Here is a 16,787-nt window from a genome sequence, read left to right on the forward strand (position 1 = left end):
GCACAACAATGTTATATATGATACATATCCCAGCGTAGTACTGCCACTTTATTAAAAACTCAAGGGGTGCTTGGGTGACTCAGTCAGTTGAGTGTCCCACTCTTGATTTTGGCTCTGGTCATGATCTCAGGCCATGGGATCGAGCCCTACATGGGGCTCTGTGCTCAGCACAAGTCTACTCACTCTGCCCCTCCCCCTTGATTTGTGCATGCGAGTGCACTCTCTCTAATACATAAATAAAATCTTTGTAAATAAACCCTCAAAATCCTGGTAAGTCAAAACATTATAAGATATAATACAAATCTGTAATAGCTAACTATTAGTCTTGCTCTGGAAAAGTTTTTCTGTAGCATCAGATTAGGAAATATATAGAATCTTTAATCCTTAATAATCTTTTACTACAGATTGGACAATTTATGGCTTTCAGATAAAAGGGCTGGGTTCTGTGTTCATTTTCCCTAGGGACTCCTGATAAAGCAACCTGATAACACACAAACACTAACCTGTTAGGTACATATCGATGGGAGACTTCTTTGGGATGGGCAAGGTCCTCAAGTCTTTTGGTTAGCTGAGCCTTCAAAGCAATACGGGCAATAGGACAAATAGGATCTTGATTTCCCCAAAACAGTTTTCTGTTAAAAAGCAGAAAAATCAAATGGTAAGGAATTCACTACTAATGGACACCTTAGAAATGGCTCTTGATGGCTTCCCTACTGATTTTATTTCACTTCCAGAACTACCTCTATTACAGAATTTAACAATATCCAGTCATCGGAAACAGATCAACTACTTATGTAGTTAAAATAAAAATAAAAGAAAATTGTTTTACCTACTGTCTTAAAACACGGTGAACAAAAATGAACCTATTTTCTGAAAGAGGTCTGTTTATGCCATTGTATAATTAACACTTAATTTATAATCAGGTCAACACAAAACGGGGATGCCATCTACCTAACACTGAGCTCCTGCTGTGGGGAAGCCCTGTACCAAGGGATCAGAAAATAGAACAGTATCAGGGTAATATGAGTAGCTCCCATTTGTGAAATACTGTGGGCCAGGCAATGGGGTAAGTGTTTACGGACATCAGATCTCTTTTTTAGTCTGTAAAATAGTCATGATTCCTGAGCAGAGGGTGAGGAGAAAAAGAGAATCAGTGAGGGATTCACCTGAAAAGGCTTCATGGAAGAAAGTGAAAGGCACAGACCGCCAGAAAGGAGGCACATTCCATGTTGCGGGTACTGTGGGAATTGGGAATAATCAAGTATGGGTCAAGGCATGTTTGGACAGAGGCACGTTGGGAAATCATTAAGTAACATTGTTACAATGAGTAGGGAAGGCAGAAGAAGGTACCTTGGTAACCTAACTTTGCATATAACAAATTGCCACTTAATTGAGCTTAATTATTTAAAAGGTCCTTTTTTTTAACCTTATCTATATTTTTGCATACAATGCTTATTTCTCTACTTTGCAAGCATCAGCCAGTCACCATTAGAAATATTAACGAATGAATTAATATTCCCATCCCCTACATTCTGCTGATTCCATTTCCTAAATACAGCTTAAATCTGTCCATTTCTCCTTATCCTTGCAGCTTTCCTTGTCCAGATCCCATCATCCCCATCACTGCCAGAGTGATCTTTCTAAACTCCAATCTGATCAAGTCACCCCCTTGTTAAAGGCTCTTTAAAGGTTTCCATTGGCTTTACAATGGAGTCCCAACTCCTTACTGTGGCTTACAAGGTCCTCCACAATTTTGACAAAGAGCACCTGCCACTCCAGCCTGTAAGTTCATCCAGGGGAAGGAGTATGACTTAATCTTTTGGAGATTTCCCCTTAGGATAGTTTAGTGGTGTACATGACAGCTGCTCCATCACAGTCTGTGAATGAAGAATGGTGAAAACTGGGAACTCACCTGATGGTGATGTAAAACAGAGTAGAGAGGAGAGGATGACCACAGGAAGAAGAGGCTACAGCAGAAGTCAGGGCCTCAGGTGACGAGGGCCAGAGGGGTAGTGACATTGGGGAAGATAGTAACTCTGTTTCCAAAAGAGAAGACTGGTGGATAGAGGTAAGAGCACCACGGAATGGAGAGGAAGATTTCAGGACAAGATGCATCAAATATAACTTAGATACCAAGAATGGAAACGGAAAACAAAAACAAAAACAAAAACAAAAACAAAAGACAATGGGACTTGGCCAGGAAAATATCAGTGGTAATGGAAAAAGTGAAGAGCATCTTAGGGGTAAATAACAAAACTCTGGTGGAGAAAGCCTAAGGGAGTCAGGGATTAGGAAGCAAAGGTGACATATATATAGTCGACCTTTGAACAACGAGGGGTTACGGGCACTGACCCCATGCAGTTGAAAATCTGCATATAACTTCTGACTCCCCCAAAACTTAACTACTAATAATCTATTGTTGACCAAAAGCCTTACTGAAAACATAAACAATGAACATATACTTTATTTATGTATTTTATGCTGTATTCTTACAATAAAATAACCTAGAGCAAAGAAAATGTTATGATTTTCTTAAATCATAAGAAAGAGAAAATACTTTTAAGTACTGTATTTATTGGGAAAAAAATCTGGGCACAAGTGGGCCTGTGCAGTTCAAACCTGTGTTGTTCAATGTTCAACTGTGTATATTGGTATTGTATTTATTGTTTCAAATTCAAAGCAAAAGGTACCTTAGACACGGCAATTATGTCAATACATAATATAGAGTCCTGATGATGACTTCTAGGGACTGAACCTTTATCAGATCATTATCTGCCTGAAAATTTTGGCCATAGGGGTCCTGGGTGGCTCAGTCGGTTAAGTGTCTGCTGTCAGCTCAGGTATGATCCCAGGGTCCTGGGATGGAGTCCCATATCAGGCTCCCTGCTCAGCAGGCAGTCTGCTTCTCCCTCTACCTCTCCCCTGCTCGTGATCTCTCTCTCTCTCTCTCTCATGCTCTCTCTCTCAAATAAATAAAATAGCTTTTAAGAAGAAAATTTTGGCCATAAAAACTAGAAAACACATAGTATAAAAGTATTGAGAATTATGTAAAAGGCAGGAGAGCCAGCTCAAAGCAAGCTAGAAGGAAAGGATCAGTGGGATGAGAAAGAGCAGAGACTATACAGTTGAGAAAAATGTGGATGTAATGTTCATCAGAAAGTGGGGAGACTAACTGACATGTCAAAGTAACATATTACGCAGATGACTCTCCACTCTATTCTGACAACATTTAAAAATTGCCCATGTTTAGCTGTTACATAGCTAACAATATCAGGGAAATAAATGTTTAATCTTTTACAGTCAACAATGAGGACTTAACCTCAGAGCATACGATTCTTATCCATATTGTACCTGTTTGTTGGATCCATAAGATATAACAATATCTGACACAATCACACCCCTAGAATTCGAGAATAAGGGACCTAGAAGGTCAAGAACTCTCGAGAGTTCTGTGTTCAGTCATCCTTTTCTGAACAGCTAAATCTCTAGTCTTACATATTTCCAGAGTCAGAAAACACAAAACAGCTTTCATTAGTCTATTTCCAGAGTGTTATTGTTCTGAAATTCTTACACCCTCTCCCATTATAACAAATATTTATTTAGCTTTCATCTCAATAACATGCTTTATGTACTTGATGATTTATGAGACAGTCTTTAATCTTTCTTTGTCAGTCTGGCCAACCACAAATTCTTTGAATGTATCCTCATAGGTTCCATTTTTTTTTTTCTTTTCTTTTTTTTTAAAGATTTTATTTATTCATTTTAGGGACAGCGCGCACATGTGGGCAAGCAGGGAGGGGCAGAGATGGGGGAGAGGGACAAAGAATCTGAAGCAGACCCCACACTGAGCACAGAGCCCTACCTGGGGCTCAATCCCACAACCACCAGATCATGACCTGAGCCAAATCCAAGAGTCAGACACTCAACCAAAGCGCCAAGCTGCCTTTTGCAGTTATAATAACATTTTCCAGCTTACTCCTAAAAACAGAACCTAGAAATCATATTTGACTCCTCCTCTCCCTCAGGTTCTTCATTTGTCACTATATCCTATCCATCTCTATCTTGACTCTAACCTTTCTTGTAACCCTTAAAGCCACTCTCGTAGGACAAGTCTTCATTATTTCTCTCCTGCATTATCATAATAGCCCCAAATCAATTTTCCTGACTCTAATTCTCCATGCTATCAATGGGACCATACCTTTCTAAAATAGCCATTGTGATATAATGTAAGTAAATGGGCTTTGTGTGCAATGAACATAGATTCAAATCCCAGTTTTGGTACCTGCAGGCTAGGTTACTTAATTTATTTGAGCTCAATTGCCCAACCAAATCACTCCTTCAAATTTTTTAATGGTTTCAAATAGGAGTAGGTTGGAGATGAGTGTTCTAAGATTACTGACAGTTCTAGCAATATTCATTAACACATCTCTTATCAATGCATACCTCTCAACAGTGTATATGTGTATGTACCCATCCATGAAAAAGAGAGAATTTAAAGCATATTATATTCTTAATGTTTAAAAACAAACCGTTTAAAAATTAAATTTTTAGGTTACAGCAAAGTTGCAGGATATAACATTAATATTCAAATTCTACTGATTTCTTATGCACCAGCAATGAACAATGGAAATTTGAAATTAAAAACAAAACACTATTTACATTAGCAACAAAAAATGTAAATACATAGGTGAAAATCTAACAACATAAGTATAAGATCTCTATAAAGAAAACTACAAAACTCTGGTGAAAGAAATCAAAGTAGAACTAAATAAATGGAGAGACAGTCCATGTTCATAGATACAAAGAGCCAATATTGTCAAGATGTCAGTTCTCTCCAACTTGATCTACAGATCCAGTGTCATCCCAATCAAAATCCCAACAAGTTACTTTGTGGATATTCATTCACAAACTGATTCTAAAATTTGTGTGGAGAGGCAAAAGATCCAGAATAGACAACACAATACTGAAAAAGAAAAACAAAATCAGAGGACTGCCACTGCCTGACTTCAAGACTTACTGCAACCCTACAGTAATCAGACAGTGGTATTGGTGAAAGAATAGATAAATAGATCAATGGGAAAATACAGATCCTAGAAATAGATCCACACAAATATAGTCAGCTGATCTTTGACAAAGGATTGAAAGTTATCTAACAGAGAACAGATAGTCTTTCCAACAAATGGTGCTATAAAACTGGATACCCACATGCACAAAAATGAATCTAGAGACACACCTTATACCTTTCACAAAAATTAACTTGAAATGTATCATCTAAATGTAAAACGCAAAACTATAAAACTTCTAGAAGGTAACATAACAGAAAATCTAGGTGACCTTAGATTTAGCAATTGCTTTTTAAACATGACCAAAGCATGATCCATTAAAGAAAAAATCGGTAAGTTGAACTTTGTTAAAATTAAAAACTTTTGCTCTGCAAAAGACACTGCAAAGAGAATAAAAAGATGAGCCACAAACTAGGAGAAAATATTTGCAAGACACATACCTGATGTCTAACAGTCTTACAAGATTGTAACCTGGAACTCAGGTTACAATAACAATACCATATATGGGGTAGCTTATAAACCACAGAAATCTATTTCTCACAATTCTGGGAGTTGGGAAGTCCAAGATCAAGGCATCCGCAGATTTGGTGCCTGTGAGGACCTGCTCTCTGGTTCATAGTCAGACATCTTGCTGTGTTCCCACATTGCTGAAGGAGCAATGGAGCTCTCTGAGGTCTCTTTTATAAGGACATTAGTCCCATTCATGGGTGCTCCATCCTCATTATTTAATCACCTCCCAAAGGCCTTACCTCCTAATACCAGAATATTGAGGATTAAGTTTCAACTTATGAATTTTAGGGGAATATAAACATTTGGTCTACAGCATCTGATAAAAGATTGGTATTCAAAATATACAAAGAACACTTACATTTCAACAATAAGAAAACAAACACCCAATTAAAAAGTGAGTAAAAGAGGCACCTGGGTGGCTCAGTCATTTAGTGCCTGCCTTCAGCTCAGGTCATGATCCTGGAGTCCCGGGATCTAGTCCCGCATCGGGCTCCCTGCTCAGTGGGGAGTCTGCTTCTCCCTTTGACCCTCACCCCACTTGTGCTCTCGCTCTCTCAAATAAATAAATAAAATCTTTTTTTAAAAAAGTGAGTAACAGAGTTGAACACACACTTCAGCAAACAAGATATGCAGATGGTAAATAAGCATATGAAATATGCTCAGCATCATGTCATTAGAGAATTAGAAATTAAAACAATGAGAGAGATACCACTATACACCTTTAGAACGGCTAAAATACAAAACACCAAATGTTGGTGGGGATGTGGAACAATAGGAACTATTTTATTCATTGATGGTGGGATTAGTAGACACTTTAGAAGATACTTAGCAATTTCTTACAAACTAAACATATTCTTACCATATGATCCAGAAATTGCATTCCTAGGTGTTTACCCAAATGAGTTGAAAACTTTTATCTGCATGAAAACCTGCACATCAATGTTTATAGCATCTTTATTCAGAATTACCAAAAACTGGAAGCAAACAATATATCCTTCAATAGATGAATGGATAAGCAAACTGTGGTACAACCAGACAATAGAATATTTGCCAGTGCTAAAAACAGATGAGCTACCAAGCAATTAAAAGACATGGAGGAACCTTAAATGTATATTGTTAAGTAAAGGAGGCAATATGAAAAGGTTATATACTGTATCATTTTAACTATATGACATTCTGGAAAGGGCAAAACTATAGATATAATAAAAAGATCAGTGGTTGCCAGGGTTTTGGAGAGGGGAGCACAGAGGGAAAGAGGTGAATAGGTAGAGGACAGGTCATTTTTAGGGGGGTGAAGCTATTTTACATAATACTGTAATGGTGAATACATGACATGCATTTGTCAAAATCCATAGAACTGTACAACACAAAAAGTGAACCCTAATGCAAACTACAGACTTTAGTGAATAATGTGTCAATATTTCTTCAACAATTTTAATAAATGTACCACACTAACACAAGATGTTAATAATGGGGGAAACAAGAGGAGTGGGTAGTAATACAGAAACTCTCTCTGTACTTCTGGCCAATTTTTCTGTAAACCTAAAACTGCTTTAAAAATAAAGTGTATCATTTTTTTAAAGCAATAGTTCAGAAACAAAGGAAAAACTTAAGGCTTTACTCAGGAGCCAAAGAAGAAAAGGGGGGTCCTGTGGCCAAAGATGGGAGCTCCATGGGTCCTACTGGCTGGAGATCCAGAGAACAGTTGTGCTCTAGGCAGAGGCTTAGAGATAGTATGTTGGAAGCAGCAAAGCTGAACCCAAAGGATGGACACAAGAGTTTCAAAGTGGTTTTCAAATCTGTCTGCTTATTAGAATCATCTGGGGAGCTTTTAACGCTCCCAAAGCCTAGCCTGGACTCCAGACGAAGTAAATCAGGATTTCTGGGGATGGGGCCCAGGTATCAGTGTTTTAATAGGTCCCCAGGTGATTCCATGGGCAGACTAATTTGAGAACTACTGACTTAGGGTTAGCCTTCCATGTGTTGACTTAAATGAGGGGACAATATTAGTTCAGTAGATTCAGTTGACTAGAGAGTGGATAAACCTGGAATGCAAGGTTAGTGGGCAAGTAAGAATAATACTTACCTATTTAATGTAAGGAACACAATCCTCACAAACAAGACTATGGAATGTTGCCTTACCTATCTGGGGTGCCCCATTGTTTTTTAGGCCTAGAAAGATCTTGGATTCTCTTCCTAGAAAAAAAACTAACAAAAACCAACTGATTAATTCAGAGAGAATGCTTAACCATATTTAAATATGATTATATTAGATAACTCCTACTCAAACAAATCCCATCTTGGTGGGAAAACCCCAAAGCCATATTTGATGTGATTTGAAGAGTACTGAAAGCACAAAGTATTCAAAAATATTGTGGACCCAAAATTCTCACTCCTAAAATCATAATAGTATAGAACATAGTGAAACAGAGATAATAAATATGCAATAAAACCAAGAGCTTATTATCTCCTGAAGACCCTAGATAAAATGCACACTCAATGGGAAAAATTCTCAATTCTCATATTAAGTTTATTTGTAAATGGCCTGATGGCAATGGACCTGAAGAGACTGCACAGGTAAATTTCAGACAGAATATGTGGCTTTGGGAAAGCTATGAAATAGGCAAAATATGCTTTGAGTACCACTCAACCCCCTTTCTTCCCTACTTTGCTCCTTTGAAGCTTCCCTGATTGTTCTGAACCTACCTATAGCAGACACAGTTTGTGCTCACGTGTTCCTCCACATTTCCAAGCCTCCCTTCAGTTGTTTATTTTTTAATTTTCTTTATTTATTTATTTATTTATTTATTTATTTATTTATTTATTTTTTAGAGAGGAAGGGTGTAGGAGCAGGAGGGCAGGGAGAGAGAATCTAAGTAGGCTCCACACCCAGTGTGGAGCCCACCACGGGGCTCAGTCTCACAACCCTGGGATCACGACCTGAGCTGAAATCAAGAGTCGGATGCTTAACGGACTGAGTCACCCAGGCGCCCCTCCCTTCAGTTGTTTAGAGCCATGTGAATAGTTACTCTAACTTCTGCAGAAGTGTTGAGTATCAATTCCAGGGCAAGCTAAGAGCTTAAGAGCCTCCTCCACTTCCCTCTTCTCCTGTTGCAATGACTCTGGAAGCCACATATTCCAGACGGCATGGCGAAAAGACAGAAGAGGCCAGCCATCTCACCTTGGACTGTGACATGAGGGAGAAATGAACTTTTATTGCATTAAGTCATTGAGAGTTTTGTATCTTATTTGTACTGCAGCATTGATTATCCTGTGCAGATTAATATACCACTTATGTTCCTGCAGCTCATATTGTAGCTATTTATGTACTTCCTTGGAGTTTGAAGGGCCCAATAAATAACAACCTTTTTTTGCCCACAATTAGGAACTAACTGAAAAATAGGTACAGAAGTCAGATAAATAGAATAAAAATACTGTCTCTATTATTGATGAAATGGTATTGAAGGGTAGTGTGGATTCCTGACATTCCTGAATTGAACTTGTCCCCCCAAACTGCAAGCCTCCCCCTGCAGAAGCTAAGTTTGCTATGTGACAGAAAGCATATGACAAATATCATTCACTATAGACAGGCAGGTCCCAAAGAAATAGGACCCAGAAGGGGCCAGTTTTCTCTCTCCCAACTCCATCAAATAGAAGTCATTTCCACCCCCCTGAAGAGTCTTTTTTTTTTTTTTAAGATTTTTTATTTATTTATTTGACAGAGATAGAGACAGCCAGTGAGAGAGGGAACACAAGCAGGGGTAGTGGGAGAGAAAGAAGCAGGCTTCCAGTGGAGGAGCCTGATGTGGGGCTCGATCCCAGAACGCCGGGATCACGCCCTGAGCCGAAGGCAGACGCTTAATGACTGAGCCACCCAGGCGCTCCTGGAGTATCTAGCTAGCTAGCTATATGGAAAAGCATTCTCCCTAAAACTCGCCTGAACTCTTTAATAGACTTTTTTTTAGTTTCAAGTTTTTATTTAAATTCTAGTTAGTTTACAGTGTAGTTTTAGTTTCAGGTGTAGAATTTAGTGATTTATCACTTACATACAACACCCAGTGCTCATCACAACCAGTGCCCTCCTTAATGCCCATCACCCATTTCACCCATCCCCCACCCACCTCCTCTCCAACAACCCTGTTTGTTCTCTATAGTTAAGAGTCTGTTTTATGGTTTGCCCCTCTTTTTTCCCCCCACATTCATTTGTTTGTTTAATTCCACATGAGTGAAATCATATGGTATTTGTCTTTCTCTAATTTTGCTTAGCATAATAATCTCTAGCTCCATCCACATCATTCCAAATGGCAACATTTCATTCTTTTTATATTTTGCAAGTTTCACTCTGCTTGGTGATGACCTGTTTTTGTTGATTTTGAGGGGAGTTCTTGTGCCTCTTAGACTTGAATGCCTGTTTCCTTCCCCAGATTAGGGACGTTATGTTCAAATAAATATGTTCAAATAAACCTTCTGCCCCTTTTCCCCACTCTTCTTTTTCTGGGACTCCTATGATATGGGTATTACTGTGCTTTGTGGAATCGCTGAGTTCCCTAAGTCTGTATTCATGGTCTAATAGTTTTCTTTCCCTCGTCTTTCTAGCTTTCTTATTTTCCATAATTTTATCTTCTGTATCATCTATTTGATCCTCTGCTTTTTTCATCCTCGTTGTGATTACATCTAGTCTGTTTTACATCTCAGTTATAGCATTTTTTATTTCAGCCTGACTAGTTTTTAGGTCTTTTATTTCTGCAGCCGGGGTTTCTCTGGTGTCTTTTATGCTTCTTTCAAGCCCAGCTAGGATTCTTATGACTGTTGTTCTAAATTCTTGTTCAGTGATATTGCTTACACCTGTTTTGAGCCTAGGAACTTCTAACCATGGAGTGAGAATTCAATAAATGTTAGTTCTTTTTTCCTTTCCCACCCACAATACCTAGTATGACACCTTGTATATAGTCAATGCTCAGCATATGCTAATTGATTTGAATTGAATTGGTATTTAATGGTTTAAAATACATACTTAGGGGCACCTGGGTGGCTCAGCTGGTTGAGTGCCTGACTCTTGGTTTCTGCTCAGGTCATGATTTCATGGGTCAAGAGACCAAGCCCTGCATCAGGCTCCATGGCTCTGGGGAATCTGCTTCAAGATTCTCTCCCTTTGTTCCTCCACAATCACTCAGGTGCATGTTTGCACAGGCACGCACTCTCTCTAAAATAAATAAATCTTTAAAAAAATAAAGAAAATAGGGGCGCCTGGGTGGCACAGCGGTTAAGCGTCTGCCTTTGGCTCAGGGCGTGATCCCGGCGTTGTGGGATCGAGCCCCACGTCAGGCTCCTCCGCTGGGAGCCTGCTTCTTCCTCTCCCACTCCCCCTGCTTGTGTTCCCTCTCTCGCTGGCTGTCTCTATCTCTGTCGAATAAAAAATAAAATCTTTAAAAAAAAAATAAATAAAAATAAAAAAATAAAGAAAATATAAACTTAGTTTAAGTGCCTTATAAGGGAAAATCATGGAACTATCAGTAAACCTTTCTCACTTGAATAGGTTTCTAGACAAAGAACAGGTTTGAAGTTAGTAAGAACAGTACCTCACCTCCACGCTCTTTTTTCCCCAATGTCTAATACTCTGGACTCTTCTAATTTCCCCCTTTGCTATTGCAGTTAACCTATCTGCATTTTGTCCCTCAGAACTCTGCTGCTTAATTCACAAGTTTCCAGTCCAAAGTTCTCAAATCCTTAAGGGACCTATGAAGATAATGATGGAAGTCCACAACCTTTAGAATATTTCAAAAGGTCAAATGGAATCCTACACCATCCACAGTCAGGCTGTAGAGGTTACACCAAATACCAAATTTGTTTCTGAATTATACCATCTCCATGTTACTTCATGCTGATAGGACTCTCTGATGATACGCACATCTGATCTTAATTTTTAAAAAAAATTAATAAATGTAGTTTGTTTTGTAAACAACAACAAAAAACTTTCAAAACATGTGATTGTGGTTGTGGGTAGAGATAACCAAAATATTTTTTGGTGGTAAACATTTGGAATCAGCTACGTAATCAATATGATGCAACCCCCAAGTCATGCCTGTTAATATCTAGAAACAAAGAAGATACTGTTCATTGGCAAAAAAAAACAAAAAAACAAAACAAAACAAAAAACCTACATCCTTATTCAACAGAAGAAGGGCTTCATCACGTAAGCACCGCATGAGCCCTGCTGAGAGAGCCTGAGCCAACTTTCCAGGGAGGATGGCTAGATGGAGAGAAAGAAAGCCAGAGTTGCAGACAAAACATCTTATATACATTAATCTTTTAAAACAAGTATGCTCTGGCTGCTGTCATCACTTCCAAGCCAAGGTTTCCCTCACTACCTTTTCTTCACTAGCTAAATAATGTTTTTTTAATGTATCATTTTATAGACCAATGACAGTTTCCGAGTTTATTCCTGTAGATGTTAATTGGGTTGTTAGTTCAGTTGGAAATAATCTCATTAACATTTGCTAATTCTGTGTGGAGGTCTAACACCTGTCCTCTTCATTCACTTCTTGTGTATTATGTCACCACAACTACATCTCCACCCTATCTCTTCATCTTAACACAGGCTTCCCCCTTCTTTCACTCCTTGCATTACCTCACAATGTGTAGTCAGGGTCCTAGGCAGAAACAAAAAATGTGGTTGAAGGATTTTCACTCTTGAAAGCAGATTTTTTTAATGAGGATTACATTGCTGTCCCAGTCTCCTGTAGTTTGTCAATAGCTCAGAAAGTTTTTGAAATCCTTATCGTAGGTGCAGAACAATAAATATACCTTTATACAACAATAATGATGGAAATGATTGCAGGTAATACAAACAAATCTCTTTCAGTCAAAATGCTCTTTTACATTTAACTACGTTGTTTATTCAGAAAATATTTTCTTTGCCAATGCCAATAGGCATTCCTATGCCTAAAGGAATAGACACAGCATATTCCTTTAACAAGAATATTTTTAGACGACGGGGGCAGGGATAAATAATAAAGCAAACATAGTTTCCTCATGGAATCAAGCCAAATCAACCACCCAAACAAGAGCAAGAAGTGGTATAACAATAAGAGAAAAAAAATTTTTTTAAAAAACACTCTCTTCACAGTCTTTTTTTTAAGTATAAAAACTTATCAGGTATAAACTATTTCACTGTCTACTTAGCCACAGGAGAGTTTGCTCACCTGACATACATTTATTTGAAGTACTGTGGTATTTTAAGTGGGTGCTTGGTAACACTATAATGTTAGTTCTACCAGCTCTTCTAACTCAGCCACCACACAACCTCAGGAAAGTGACATAATTTCTCTGAATTTCATTTTCCCTCAGTAAAATCTAGTTGATTTATCTGCCCTATCAACTTCTCAGGATTCTTGTGAGAAAAAAGAAATTTTTTTTAACTGCAAAGCATTACATAAAGATAAGGTAGTAGTATTTACTGCCTGAAAGAGTTGAGCGGGGAAAAAACAAACACACTAGAAAGCATAGCAAATAAATCCAAAAAACTCTAGGGATGCCTGGGTGGCTCAGTCCGTTGAGCATCAGATTCTTGGTTTTGGCTCAGGTCATGGGATCAAGCCCCGCATGGGGCTCCAAGCTCAGCAGGGAGTCTGCTTCTCCCTCTCCCACTGCTCCTCCCCCCCCCACCATGCTCCCACTCTCTCTCAAATAAATAAATCTTAAAAAGAAAAAAGAAAAGAAAGAGAGATCTCTCCCTATCTCAAGGATAGGGAAAATTTTAAAAAAATAAAAGAAATCCAAAAACTCCAAATAATAACAATAAATGTAAATGTTAAATAATAATAATAAATATGAATGATTTAATCCATTTATTCAAAGAATGGATACAAATAAAATTATTATTATTTACTTCTCATCTATCTGAGCCATTGGTATTAATCTTTGGTATTTCTCTTTAATGATTCTACTCTATTACCTCTTCTAACTCCATCTTAGGGAAACAAAAAATAAGCATTGATTCTCAGGAGGCATCTGTTCTGTGTACTGTATGTACACACTTGCTTTCTTCCATAGAGAGCACTTTCTTGAAATTTCATTAGCTACTGTGCTTGAGATAGAGATGAGGGGAGATCAGGATATACTGACCCCGAGCTTCACAAAACCTGTGACATGAGACTGTCAATGCAGCATCCCAAGTCCCTTAAAGGTTCAAACCGAGCATGTAACATACACCTAGTATCTAGCAAACAAGTAAAACACTGAGCGAATCTAAGGCGAGTTCTCCTACATCTCAGTCCTCTTCCCCCATCTCACTTCTGAATCACTTAGATCTCGTTTCCTTTTTACACAGGAACTGTCATTAGAAAATGGCCTTACAACGAAGAAAAAGCACAGGAACCCCCAAGATAAAAGGGATAAATGATAAAGGAACCCCCAAGATAGGCTTTTCCTTCAGATGCCCCAGAGTGAGTCTGCCCCATCAGCTAGGTAGTCTGGGAGAAGAGTACTATACCGACAGTCTTACCATTTTCTTGCAATGCCACAGGGACCAGGATCTACAAAAAGAAAAGTAAAAGCAAACATTAGATGCACTAAGAATCAAAGATACGATAAAGATAGCGTCACAAATCAACAGAAAAAGAGACAGTCAAAAAGAATTATCTAGGGGAGTTGCTAAATTAAATATGTCACACCATGTACCAAAATAAATCACAGGTAAATCTAGACGTTAAATGTTTTTTAACTGAATTAGAGCAAAAATAAGAGGATATCTACTTAATCACTAGATTTTAATCTCAGTTAAAGGTGACAAGAGATATACAGGAATAATATAGATTAAAATATTTAAAACTTAAAACTTCTATATGCCAAAAATTAAAACTTGAAGAGGAAATGAAAATATTTGGCAACAAATATGACAAAGGGTTAATAGTCTTAATACCTGAAGATTACAATAGTATACATGAATAAGAAAAACCCCAAGGTATGTGTCAAAAGTTGAATCGACAAAGGACAGAAACTGAATTCATATATGAAGACATAAATGCATATATAAAGATATATAAATAAAAGAAAAAGTTCATGCTTGTTTTTAATCAAAACAATGTAAGTTAAGAATGAGATTTTTTTTTAACTATAAAATTAGCAGAATAAATTTTGCAGAGGATAATGAAACCAGATGGATAAGATGAGATGAGTACTCTTGGGTACTGCTGGTGGACATCTAAACTAGTATACTGTATGAAAAATAATTTGGCAGTACAAGTCGGCAAGGCCTATATTCCTTAACCTAATTCTACTTGTAGAAATGTACCCTAAAGAAATTATTCCAGGGGTGCCTGGGTGGCTCAGTTGATTGAGTGTCCACCTTTGGCTCAGGTCGTGATCCCAGGGTCCTGGGATCGAGCCCCACATTGGGCTCCCTGCTCAATGGGGAGCCTACTTCTCCCTTTGCCTGCTGCTCCCCCTGCTTGTGCTTGCTCTCTTTCTGTCAAATAGATAAATGAAATCTTAAAAAAAAAAGAAATTATTCCAAGTATAGCAAAAATGTATGCACAAAAACGTTTATTGTGGTATCAGTGGAAAATTGGATACACCTGAAATGTCCAAAACAGAAGAAATGGTTAAGCAAATTAAAAATCATGGTTCAGGGGCACCTGGGTGGCTCAGTTGGTTGAGTGTCTGACTTCGGCTCAGGTCATGATCTTGGGGTCCTGGGATCCAGCTCTGTGTTGGGCTCCCCACTCAGCAGGAAGTCTGCTTCTCCCTCTCCCTCTGCCCCACCCTGCTCATACTCACTCTCTCTCTGTTAAATAAATAAAATCTTTTTAAAAAATGTTTTGGGGCACCTGCGTAGCTCAGTTGGTTACATGTCTGACTCTTGATCTTGGCTGGTCTTGATCTCAAGATCATGAGTTCAGGCCCTGCACTGGGGCCCAGCATGGAACCCACTTTAAAAAAAATCATGCTTAGTTTTTTGCTAAATGTGGGAAAATGTAGGAGATCATACAGGCCAAGTTATGTAAAGGACTATTATAATAGGCTTCATAAGGACAGTTTGTTCCAGACGGTTTTTTCTTGGGAATTTTTAATCACATCTGAGAGTTCTGAAGTACCACTGCCTACCCTCTGAAGTATTTTGGGTAAAGGAAGGTGGGTGTGCTCTGGCATCAGACAGACATAGCTCAAACCCCAGTTCTGTTAGTCGTACAACCTTGGGCAAGCTGCTTAACTTCTCTGAGACTCACTTTCCCTTCTCAGATAGGAGGGTAATAGGTATGTCTGTATAAAGATTAGTGACATATATGTAGAGTACCCTGCATAGATATGCATGGTGATCAGAATTATCAGTTACAACTCTAGTGTATCAGCGTGGGAGCACTGCAGGAAACACAGCAACCCAGTATTGAGTGGGTTTCTACCATGTGCAGCATGGTGCCAGTGCTGAGAGGAACAAAAATAAGTAAGTTCACCTCTCAAGGAGTTTACAGCATAGTAGGAGATAGGTTACAAACTTAAAAAAAAAAATAGTAAACAAATTTTTGAATTGGGATATTTTCTATTACTCTACTTGTTTTTAAAGATTTATTTATTTATTTGAGAGAGAGAGAGAGAGAGCATGAGCAGGGGGAGGGGAGGGGGGGGAGAGAGAGAGAAGCAGACTCCCCCCGCTGAGCATGGAGCCCAGTGTGGAGCCCAATCTCAAGACCCCAAGTTCATGATCTGGGCTGAAATCGAGAGTCAGATGCCCAACCAACTGAGCCACGCAGGCGCCCAATCTATTATTCTATTTTTTAAGGCTAAACTGACTCAGACCTAAGGAAAAGGGGAGAGTAGACTACAAATACGCCCCTTGTGCCCAGTCAGGCTGTCACTCAGCACAGATGCAACACTTGTTCCATGGATTTTTTTGTGTATCCAGCAAGCTTGGTTCCCAGCTTTATATACACAGGTCAGAAAGTCAGTCTAACACTGAATCATTTCTAAAAACACTTCTACAAATACTGATAATATGAATGAATAACACTTTTTCTATTGCCCTTTCATGGTAGCTTCTCCCATAGGTAGAGCTTGCACTCTTTTTTTTTTTTTTTAAGACAGAGAGAGAGAGGAGGAGAGGGAGAGAGAGAATCTTAAGAGGCTCATGCCCAGTGCAGAGCCTGATACAGCGCTCAATCTCATGACCCTGAGATCATGACCTCAGCCACAATCAAGAGTCAGATGCTTAACCAACTG

General features: G+C 38.6%; 1 protein-coding gene across 1 annotated transcript in view; it reads right to left on the minus strand.

The window, feature by feature from the left end:
* The window catches only part of THEGL (theg spermatid protein like), a 44,775-nt gene that overhangs the window by 17,444 nt on the left and 10,544 nt on the right, over positions 1-16,787 (minus strand). Inside the window, exons 2-4 of the mRNA XM_008701530.1 lie at positions 14,077-14,107; positions 7,716-7,781; positions 504-632 (exon numbers count right to left, since the gene is read on the minus strand). Of these exons, the coding sequence (XP_008699752.1) occupies positions 504-632; positions 7,716-7,781; positions 14,077-14,107 (226 nt within the window). The remainder of the gene's footprint in view (positions 1-503; positions 633-7,715; positions 7,782-14,076; positions 14,108-16,787) is intronic.

This window comes from Ursus maritimus, unplaced genomic scaffold (assembly GCF_017311325.1).
Source record: "Ursus maritimus isolate PB19 unplaced genomic scaffold, ASM1731132v1 scaffold_8, whole genome shotgun sequence".
Taxonomy (NCBI): Eukaryota; Metazoa; Chordata; class Mammalia; order Carnivora; family Ursidae; genus Ursus; species Ursus maritimus.